The following is an 11,967-nucleotide window of genomic DNA, read 5'->3' on the forward strand; positions in this document are numbered from 1 at the left end:
TATTATATATATATATATAAGTTAAGTGCAAGTAGAAAAACTTATAACTTTACTTGGAGACGTTATAAGCCAAGACAAAGCCTCTTTTTACCGGTGCATTACATATATATATATATATTTTATAAATATTTATGTATAATATATAAATAAAGTTATCATGGCTGATCATGTTGGCGAGCAAGTGTTCTTACTGTGAAATTTATCTGGATAATTATTATTGTTATTTAGATTTTTTTATTGTAATTTTTTTTTTTAATTTGGAGTTTATAATTGTTTGTTAATATTTAAGGGGATTAGTAGAGGAAAAGTTACTGAAGTGAATGGTGAAAGAAATAAAAGCATTGCTCGAGAACTGATGGCGTGAACGCCCAGGTGAATACTCAATGTCATTGTGTCTTTATTTAATGACAATTAAGTTAACAGACACTTGATAATTTTTACTTTTTTTTTTAATAAATAAATTTGGTCTAAAAGTTATTTTTAAAAAATTACATTTTTTATTTTTTTTTAAATTAATGTCATTTTTTTTTTAAATTATTCAATTCCGGTTAAATTCCATTAAAAAATTACATTAAAATTAGTAATTATTAGATTTTTTAATAAAATTTGTTACCAAAAATTATTTTTTAAAAATTACATCTTTAATTTTTTTTAAATTTACGTGTCAATTTTTTTTTTATAAAAATTATCAAAAATCTGATAAATTAATTTTTATTGAAAAATTACATTAAAATTAGCAGTCACATGATCATTTTTTAATCTTTTTAACAAAAAAATTATTTTTTAAAAATTACATTTGTTAATTTTACAAATTTTTAATTGTTAATCTTTTGACATAATTTATTTGTTACAAAAATTGCATTAAAATTAGCAGTCGGCCATTTTTTAAATTGTTTAATAAACAAGTTTACTCCAAAAAGTTATTTTTAAAATATTACATTTTTTATTTTTTTTAAATTAATAAATTCTGGTTAAATTCCATCAAAAAATTACGTTAAAATTAGTAATTATTAGATTTTTTAATAAAATTTGTTACCAAAAATTATTTTTTAAAAATTACATCTTTAATTTTTTTTAAATTTACGTGTCAATTTTTTTTTTATAAAAATTATCAAAAATCTGATAAATTAATTTTTATTAAAAAATTACATTTAAATTAGCAGTCACATGATCATTTTTTAATTTTTTTAACAAAAAAATTATTTTTAAAAAATTACATTTGTTAATTTTACAAATTTTTAATTGTTAATTTTTTGACATAATTTATTTGTTACAAAAATTGCATTAAAATTAGCAGTCGGCCATTTTTTAAATTGTTTAATAAACAAGTTTACTCCAAAAAGTTATTTTTAAAAAATTACATTTTTTATTTTTTTTAAATTAATAAATTCTGGTTAAATTCCATCAAAAAATTACGTTAAAATTAGTAATTATTAGATTTTTTAATAAAATTTGTTACCAAAAATTATTTTTTAAAAATTACATCTTTAATTTTTTAAAAATTTACGTGTCAATTTTTTTTTTATAAAAATTATCAAAAATCTGATAAATTAATTTTTATTAAAAAATTACATTTAAATTAGCAGTCACATGATCATTTTTTAATTTTTTTAACAAAAAAATTATTTTTAAAAAATTACATTTGTTAATTTTACAAATTTTTAATTGTTAATTTTTTGACATAATTTATTTGTTACAAAAATTGCATTAAAATTAGCAGTCGGCCATTTTTCAAATTGTTTAATAAACAAGTTTACTCCAAAAAATTGTTTTTAAAAAATTGCATTTTTTAACTTTTTTAAAATTTTTAACTGTCAATTTTTTTGACATAATTTATTTGTCACAAAAATTGCATTAAAATTAGCAGTTATTTCATCATTTTTTATTTTTTTTTTTAACTTAATAAATTTGTTTCAAAAAATTAGATTTTTTATTTTTTTTAAATTTATAAGTCAATTTTTTATTTACAAAAATCATAAAATATCTGATAAATCAATTTTCATTAAAAAATTACATTAAAATTAGCAATCAAATGATCAGTTTTGAGTTTTTTTAACAAAAAAATTGTTTTTAAAAAATTGCATTTTTTAATTTTTAAATTTCTAATTGTCAATTTTTTTCAAATAAATAAATTATTTATTTGTTACAAAAATTGTATTAAAATTAGCAGTCGGCCATTTTTAAATTTCTTTTAACAATCAAATTTATTCTAAAACATTGCTTCTAAAAAGTTGCATTTTTTAAATTTCTAATTGTAAATTTTTTTGTCATGATTTATTTATTACAAGCATTGCATTAAAATGAGTAGTTACATCATTTTTTGATTTTTTTTTTCAAATTCTAACTCAATTTTTTGACATAATTAATTTGTTACAAAAATCGTATTAAAATTAACAGTCGGCCATTTTTTAATTTTTTTTAACAATCAAATTGTTTTTAAAAAATTGCATTTTTTATTTCATTAATATTTTTAACTGTCAATTTTTTTGACATACAATTCATTTGTTACAAAATTTTCATTAAAATTAACAATCGGCCATTTTTGAATTTTTTTTAACACACAAACTTACTCCAAAAAATTGTTTTTAAAAAGCTGCATTTTTAAAAATTTTTTAAATTTCCAATTGTCAATTTTTTTGGCATTTTATTACAAAAATTGTATTAAAATTAGCAGTTGGCCGTTTTTTAATTGTTTTTTATAAATTTGTTCTAAAAAATTATTAAAAAAAAATTTCATTTTTTAATTTTACAAATTTTCAATTATCAATTTTTTTGACACAATTTCTTTATTACAAAAATTACATTAAAATTAGCGGCGATTTTTCAATTTTATTTAACAAAAAAATTTACTCCAAAAAATTGTATTTTTTATTTTATTAAAATTTCTAATTGTCAATTTTTTTAAAATGATTTATTTATGACAAAAATTGCATTAAAATTAGCAGTTTTTTAATTTTTTTTTAATTTGTTCCAAAAAATTATTTTTAAAAAATTGCATTTTCTTTAAATTATTAATTGTCAATTTTTTTAAAATAATTTATATATTACAAAAATTTCATTAAAATTAATTAATTAAATTAATGAATTATAAATATAAAAATACATGCTTTGACTAAAAAAATAATTTTTTAATAAGTGCAAATGTGTAATTAATTAAAATTAAACTTTAAAATAATTAAAAAAATTTGTTACAGATTTAAAAAAGCAATCGGGTGGGGACGGAGGATAATCTGGAGGTCGGAGGTGAATGTAAATGTGCCGAGACTGAGAAAGAAAGTCGGAAGGAAGACGTATATGTGCTTTTAAAATATATTATTAGTGAGTAATATCTCGGCATATATGTATGTAGGTATTAACGCTGATGTGTGGATTGTGGACGCAGGAAGGTAGAGTGTAATAAGTGCTAATTTAGCAGAGACCTTGTGATGGTCTAGTTACTGGTGCTCGCTGGTTATTGTTAATTATTTTCTACAATACGTGGTTAGTTTTAGTTAACAGTTGTTTATATTTAATATTGATATTTTTTGGAGTTGGTGCGGATTAAGTTTGAGATTAAAATGGCGAATTCATTAACGTGGTCGTGCAGTTGTTGTTTGAGGTTTAAATTTAGTCCTGAAGAAATAGAACAGAGGTACAAGAGCCAGGAAATAGATCGGATGCTGGAGAAAGATCGACAAACATTTAGGCGACAGGTTAAATTGTTATTGCTTGGTGCTGGTGAAAGTGGAAAATCAACATTTCTTAAACAGATGCGAATTATTCATGGAATTAAATTTGAGGTATGACTAATACTATTTTTTTTTAATATTTGTTTATTATTTTTCAAGAAAAAAATTTTTTTTTATACAACCGGGTGTCATCAAACTTGTGTTTTATTATTTTCTTATTTTGGAGTTCTTAAAAAAATTACTGAGGATTTATAAAATTTTTTTGACACTGCTAATTTTAAATCATTAATTATTCTTTAAAAAATTTCTTAAGTCATTTTTTAATTTTTTAACAAACAAATTTGTTCCGAAAAATTGTTTTTAAAAAATTGAATTTTTATTTTTTTTTTAATTTTTACGTCAATTTTTTTTTTTGCTATCATTTATTTGTTATTACATTTAACTGCGTTTAATGCAATAAAATAAATAATTTATTTGTTACAAAAATTATAAAATATCCGATAAATTAATTTTAATTATAAAATTACATTAAAATTTGCAATAATTTGATCATTTTTTTATTTTTTTAACACACAAATTTGTTCTAAAAAATTAAATTTTTAATTTAAAACATTTTTTTTGTCATAATTTATTTGTTAAAGAAATTATTAAAATTACAAAATATCTGATGAATTAATTTTAATTATAAAATTACATTAAAATGTGCAATAATTTGATCGTTTTTAAATTTTTACTAACTCACAAATTTGTTCTAAAAAATTGTTTTTTAAAAATTAAATTTTTTATTAAAAAACAGTTTTTTTGCCAAAATTTATTTGTTAAAGAAATTATTAAAATTATCAAAAATCTGAAATAATATATTAATATATTATCAATAATCTGAAATAAAATAAATAATTTATTTGTTACAAAAATTACAAAATATCTGATAAATTAATTTTAATTAAAAAATTACATTAAAATTACCAATCATTTGATCGTTTTAAAAATTTTTTTAACAAACAAATTTGTTTGAAAAAATTATTTTTAATTTTTAAAATTGAATTTTTTATTAAAAATTTTTTTTTGCAATTATTAATTTGTTAAAGAAATTATTAAAATTATAAAATATCTGATAAATTAATTTAAATTAAAAAATGACATTAAAATTATCAATAATTTAAACATTTTTTAAATTTTTTTAACAAACAAATTTGTTCTAAAAAATTGTTTTTAAAAAATTAATTTTTTTTTTTTTTTTTTTTTTTAATTTTTTAAACTCGCATAAACTACTAAGGTCATGAGCGACTACGGTAGGGGATAAACTTTTGAGATTGGAACTCGTTTTATTTTTTGGGCTGAGCAGAATAATACACTTAAATATTGAAAATATTCATTGGTGTACGCCGGACTCGAACCCGGTCCAATGCTTTGGTAAGCAAGGGCCGGATCTGATAGGGCTACTGCGCGCCTTTTTTTTTTTTAGTTTAAAAAAATTTTTGCCATAATTTATTTGTTAAAAAAATTATTAAAATGATAAAAAATCTGATAAATTAATTTAAATTAAAAAATTTCATTAAAATTAGCAATCATTTTTTTTAACAAACAAATTTATTCCAAAAAATTATTAAAAAATTGCATTTTAAATTTCTAACTATCAATTTTTTTGACATAATTAATTTTTACAAAAATTGCATTAAAATTAGCAGTTACTTAATCACTTTTTAATTTTTTTTAACAAATAAATTTGTTCCAAAAAATGATTTTTCAAAAATTGCACTTTTAATTTTTTTTTTTTTAATTTTCTCTATTTTTTTTTGCTATAATTTATTTGTTAAAAAAATTAATTAAAATTATAAAATATCTGATAAATAAATATTAATTTAAAAATGACATTAAAATTAGCAATCACTTGATCATTTTTTAATTTTTTTAACAAAAAAATTAATTCTAAAAAAATTTTTTTTTTAATTTCATTTTTAATTAAAAAAAAATTTTTGTTACAATTTATTTGTTAAAAAAATTCTTAAAATTTTAAAAATCTGATAAATTAATTTAAATTTAAAAAATACATTAAAATTAGCAATAATTTTTTATTTTTTTCTTAAATAAATTTGTTCTAAAAAATTATTTTTAAAAAATTAAATTTTTAGTTAAAAAAAAATTTATTTTTGTCATAATTTATTTGTTTAAAAAAATAATTAAAATTATCAAAAATCTGATGAATTTATATGAATTAAAAAATTATATTAAAATTACCAATAATTTTTTAATTTTTTCCAAAAAATTTGTAACAATTTTTGTCAATTTTTTTAACATAATTTATTTGTTAAAAAAATTATCAAATATTTGATAAATAAATTTTAATTAAAAAAAAAATGTAAAAAAATTAAAAATTAATTTTTTTTAACTTAAAAAACTCTCAAAAATTTTTTTTAATTCCAAAAAATTGACCATTAAATTAAATGAGTAATTATTAAAAAAAAAAATGATGAAAAAAATTTTTTTCAACTTGTTAATTGATTTTAGACATAAAAAAAATCCGTCTGCTAAGTACATGAAGAAAAACTACATAAGAAACTTTCTAAAAAAATAAACTAAAAAGTTTAGAAAGTAAATAAATGTTTGTGTATTGAATCAACAATAATAATTATTGAATTTTGTCTATTCATAGCCGGAGCTAATTAAGGAGTACCAGCATGTTATCTACCAAAATATAATAAAAGGAATGAAGGTGCTGGTGGATGCTCGAGATAAGCTTAACATACCCTGGGAAAATCCTAAGAACTATGACATAGGTTATCAATTGCTGAAAATAGAAAACACAATGATCCTAGACGCGAGATTATTTCTCTATTATGTTCCCTCATTGTACAGCTTGTGGAGAGACGGGTCTATCAGGAAAGCCTTCGACAGAAGAAGAGAGTTTCAACTGGTAATGATTTTTTAATTTAATTACTTACCTTGCAATCAAGTTATGATAATTTAGATTAACTTGTTTGTAGTACTGTAAAAATAATAGCATTCTTAACTTAACAAGGCGATGACTAATGCAAAGATAATAACCTAGTCTTTATATAATCAGTTACTACTTACTTACTTACTTACTTACTTTTATTAGCGCTTTCATGTGATCATACAATAATAGAATGAGAATATATGAGAATAAATATGTCAAGTTACTCTACTTTTATTTGTGGAGCAAAAAGACTTGTATGAAACGATGGTCAGTTTATTAATTGTGTCCTTTGTTGAAATTGAGATTCGAGTTTTTGATTTTTTTATTTAAGATCACTTGTTTATTTATTTATTTATTGATAAAGATTAATCGTTTTATTAAATTACTTTTATTTTGTTGCGATAAGTACTTCCTGTGATAAATAGTTTTATTGAAGGTTAATTTTTTTTTTTTTTTTTTTTCAGAGCGACTCGGTACAGTATTTTTTGGATCATTTGGACAGGATTGCACGGGCGGTAAATATATTTTATTATTAAATCTTTTAAGAATTATACGCTCTTAGGTCAAAAAAAAAATATTTATTAATATTACTAGCAACCTTGCAGTCACTACGTGACTGCCGTGACTAGTAAACTATAAATACATAAAATTTTGCTTTATTAAATAATGACTTTTGTTAAATTGCACTGTATTTTCTTGAATATTAACGTTTTTAAAGATATAAGCTCATCCTGATGTTAAACGCATCAAGAGCTTTCATTTGAGTACCCACATGCATTTTTGATATATTTTATATATATGGTATTTATGAAATATATAAATATATAAAGTATATGAAAAATTGATGTGGGTACTCAAATGAAAGGTCTTGATGAGTGTATTATCCGGATGAGCTTATATCCTTAAAAATGTCAATAGTTCACAAGATACAAGGTCATTTCTTAAATATTGACATTTTTAAATATATAAGCTCATATTAATATTACACTCATCAAGAGTTTTCATTTGAGTACCCACATGCATTTTTGATATATTTTTCATGTATACATATATATAATATAAGTATAAATATATGAAAAATTGATGTGGGTACTCAAATGAAAGGTCTTGATGAGTGTAACATCCGGATGAGCTTATATCTTTAAAAATGTCAATAGTTCATAAAATACAAGGTCATTTCTTAAATATTGACATTTTTAAATATATAAGCTCATATTAATGTTACACTCATCAAGAGCTTTCATTTGAGTACCCACATGCATTTTTGATATATTTTTCATATATACATATATATAATATATGTATAAATATATGAAAAATTGATGTGGGTACTCAAATGAAAGGTCTTGATGAGTGTAACATCCGGATGAGCTTATATCTTTAAAAATGTCAATAGTTCATAAAATACAAGGTCATTTCTTAAATATTGACATTTTTAAATATATAAGCTCATATTAATGTTACACTCATCAAGAGCTTTCGTTTGAGTACACACATGCATTTTTGATATATTTTTCATATATACATATATATAATATATATATAAATATATGAAAAATTGATGTGGGTACTCAAATAAACGGTCTTGATAAGTGTAACATCCGAATGAGCTTATATCTTCAAAAATGTCAATAGTTCTCAAGATACAAGGTCATTTCTTAATTATGTATCTAGAGATAAAATTGATATAAGAAATAGATATCTTATCATTTGTTTTTGATAAATATTGTTCAATGTTGAGGAAAAGGCGTTTAAATTTTTAAAATTTGCATTTTAATATTTAAATATATATAGTAAAAAAAAAATTTATTTTTTTTTATTATTTTAATTGCGTATAATATCTACAACCCCGTAATTAAAAAAAAAAATATTATTATTAAATTGAAAAAAAATTTTTTTCAGGATTATGTACCAACGCACCAAGATATACTTCACTGTAGGAAAGCAACAAAAGGAATATCGGAATTTGTAATACCAATAAACAATATACCGTTTTTATTTGTGGATGTCGGTGGTCAAAGATCACAAAGGCAAAAGTGGTATCAGTGTTTCGATTGTGTAACGTCGATACTTTTTTTAGTTTCAACATCTGAATTCGATCAAGTTTTATTGGAAGACAGGTATTTATGTTTATTCTTTTGATAATGATATTAATTTTTCTAATAAATAAATTATTATTAAGAAAATATTAAGATATTCTTTTCAAAAGTTTTCTTCATAATAATTTATTTATAAGAAAAATTTTAATAAATACAATTTTTTAAATAAAGAAGAAATATTAGATTAATCGATGATAAAAAATATAATAAAAAAAATAATAATAATAATTTATTGCTTAAGAAAAATTTTAATACTCATATTTTTAAAAAAGGTAAAAGCCCCAATTATTGACAGGGGTCTAAATATTGACACCCTAAATTATTTTTAATCTCCTGTAATAAAAATAATTATCATATAAATTTTTATTAAATTCTAAGTAATTAAAAAATTGAAAAAAATTACAGTCAGTTCAAAATATTAAATATTAATTATTAAAAAAATTAGGAAAACGGTTGACCCTAAAGGCCATCCCTGCAACTTCCCGCTAATTCCGTTAATACCTGGCCGCTTTTTTGAGCTCTTCGAGCTCAAAAGTACAATTTGTGTGTTGTTTTAAGCTCTCCGAGCTCAAAAAGATACCTTTTCTATGCTTTTGAGCTCTTTGAGCTCAAAAGTCTGATAGAAGTTTCATAGAACACTATTTTTTGAATGTTCATACCGCAATAACTTTTGAATGAATGAACCGATTTTTACGCGGTTGGCGGCATTCTACGCAGTTTTTTAAGCCTCATAAAGAATTTCTAAGTTTCAATTGGTCAAACTAGAAATTTCGGAGTAATTCTGAAAAAACGCTTTTTTTGGTTTTCTTTCGTTCACGATATCTCTCGAACGAATCAACCGATTTTGACCGGATTGACGGCGATCGACGTGGTTTTTCAAGGTTGAGAGCTGAATAGTTTTTGGAATCGATCGGTTGAGCCGTTTAAAAGTTATCCCAAAAAAACCACTTCAGAAAAAATTTTTTTTCCTACTTTTTTTTAGATTTCTCCAAATTTCTCAAAATCTATCGGTCCGAATCGGTTCAAATTAACAGGAAATCTAAGTTTGGCCAAGCCCTTTTGAATGGCACCAACCGCGATGAAATCGGTTCAACCGTTCAAAAGTTATAAGAGGTTTACATACTTAAACACACACACACACACACACACATGCATACAGACATAGTGACACCCTCGCGGGAATAGTCAGGAAAGCTTTCTAGGACATCAAAACGTCGAGATCTGATGAAAACTCGATTTTCGAAAAACGGGGTAAAACCAATAACTTCCCGATTTTTGAAAATTTTCAATTTTCTTAGCGGGAAGCTAAAAAAATAAAGTTACCACCAATTCATCAAATCAGCCTACGAACGTTTATTTTCTTAACAACTTTGATTAGAAAAGCATTTTTTTTAAATGCCGAGTTTAAATTCATTTCTTCATCTAATAATATCATCTTTTTTTTTTTTTTAATTAACAATATATGAAAAATTTATAAAAATGAATAATCGAAATTAATTGTATGCTTTCTAATATTTAAATAATGGGTGTCAATAACTAGTTGATGATTTTTAAGTTGAATCTCATATTGACAGCCATTCGACAGCGCTATTGCGCCTTTTTTTGACTTTAATCTCAAAAATTAACTGTAAGAGTTTGAACTCTTCTGATTAAATAAATTATTTTTAAATAAATTTTTATATTTTTAAAAGTAATTAATCATTTATGGAAATTATTATTAATAAACTTTAATAAAATTGATTACTTAATAATAAGTTTGGATAAATAAGAATAAGCAGATGATTGTAGGCATGCTTAGTATAGGTGTCAATAATTGGGGTGAAGCTATGTCAATAATTAGATCAATAAGTTTTTTAACCTGCCAATAATTGGTGTATCCGGAAAATCTATTTAATTATTTAAAATTAATTAGTAAATATCAGTGATTATCATTTTAAAAAATTTGATTAGTAAAAACATTACTTGAGACATTACCACAAACAAAATTCAACGATATTGATATTCGATTGCTTAAAAAAAATCAAATCATAATTTTGTTTCTAATAGTGTCAATAATTTTGGCTTTTACCTTAAAGAAGAAATATTAAACTAATAATGAAAATTTATTTAAATTTAAATTTCAGGAGGACAAATCGGCTTGAAGAATCAAGGAATATATTCGACACTATAGTAAACAATATGATATTTGGTGGAGTATCCATAATATTGTTTCTCAACAAAACGGATTTACTCGAAAAAAAAGTCCGTACGCCCGAGACAAATCTGTGCTGGTATTTTCCGCAATTTACAGGCGATTCACATTCCATGAAAGACGTGCAGAATTTTATATTAGATATGTTTATATCTGTAAAAAGGGACCCACGTAAACCTCTATTCCATCACTTTACAACTGCCGTAGATACGGAAAACATAAAAGTTGTTTTTAATGCCGTAAAAGATACTATTTTGCATCGTAATCTCGAATCTTTAATGCTCCAATGATTCTTTGCAAAAAATTAAAATAATTTTATTTTAATAATTAAATTATAAATTAAGTTTTATTTATTTTTTTAATTTCTATTGAAAAAGTTGAGAACAAATTTATTTTTTAATGCTTATTTATTTAATTGCGTTCTTTAAAATATACATTTAATTAGAGTAAAAATGAGCAATAAAATTGTGTGTGTTCTTCGCGCGAGATACTTTGTCTTAAATCAACAACGCGAATTTATAATTCTTCACACAGCCATAAAAAAAATCTTCCAGTTTATATGCTTGAAAACTATTTTGGATAAAAAATTTGTTTGTAAATAATTTATTATCTTTATAAGTTTACAATAATTATAGATTTTTAGATAGTGTAAATATCTATATATTATTATTATTATTAATTAATAATTAATATACATTATTATATATTTATACAGAACAAAAGACTATTTGCAATAGGCTTGGGTATAAAGTTGTCTCTTAACAATTTGCCGGAAAGTTCAAGCTATTTTTCTCACCCCACTTTTTAATTAATTAATTGTAATAATTAAAAAAAATCGTTATTTTAATTCTACTACTGTGTAGATTTAAAAAAACATTACTTCAATTAAAAATGTTACTTCAATTAGATAAAATTAGATAAAAAAAAATTGAGGTGGAAGGAAGATTCAATATGGCGGACTGAGGTTAGAAATTTTTTAAATTATTTTCACGGGAATTAAAAAAATTTTTTGAACTTCCCGCTAAAAAAATCGAAGATTTTTTTAAATTAAAAAGCGGGAAATTTTTAATA

The 11,967-nt window shown here is 21.8% G+C and overlaps 1 protein-coding gene across 1 annotated transcript; it reads left to right on the forward strand.

Annotated features, from left to right (window-relative positions):
* The first annotated feature begins 25 nt into the window (after window positions 1-25).
* On the forward strand, window positions 26-11,740 carry LOC123266192 (guanine nucleotide-binding protein subunit alpha homolog). The gene is made up of 6 exons (XM_044730258.1): window positions 26-372; window positions 3,195-3,779; window positions 6,322-6,582; window positions 7,071-7,121; window positions 8,509-8,726; window positions 10,829-11,740. The coding sequence occupies exons 2-6, from the start codon at window positions 3,558-3,560 to the stop codon at window positions 11,184-11,186; spliced, it is 1,110 nt and encodes a 369-aa protein (XP_044586193.1). The 5' UTR covers window positions 26-372; window positions 3,195-3,557; the 3' UTR covers window positions 11,187-11,740.
* Window positions 11,741-11,967: the final 227 nt, after the last annotated feature.

The sequence above is a fragment of the Cotesia glomerata genome, linkage group LG5 (genome assembly GCF_020080835.1).
Source record: "Cotesia glomerata isolate CgM1 linkage group LG5, MPM_Cglom_v2.3, whole genome shotgun sequence".
In the NCBI taxonomy this organism is placed as follows: Eukaryota; Metazoa; Arthropoda; class Insecta; order Hymenoptera; family Braconidae; genus Cotesia; species Cotesia glomerata.

What these genes read in the sequence shown, in the direction of transcription:
- LOC123266192 (XM_044730258.1), top strand. Translation starts at nt 3,558, where the DNA reads ATGGCGAATTCATTAACGTGGTCGTGCAGTTGTTGTTTGAGGTTTAAA. An exon ending in TGGACAGGATTGCACGGGCG is followed by an intron (nt 7,122 to 8,508) that starts GTAAATATATTT and finishes AATTTTTTTCAG; the next exon opens with GATTATGTACCAACGCACCA. An exon ending in CAAGTTTTATTGGAAGACAG is followed by an intron (nt 8,727 to 10,828) that starts GTATTTATGTTT and finishes TTTAAATTTCAG; the next exon opens with GAGGACAAATCGGCTTGAAG.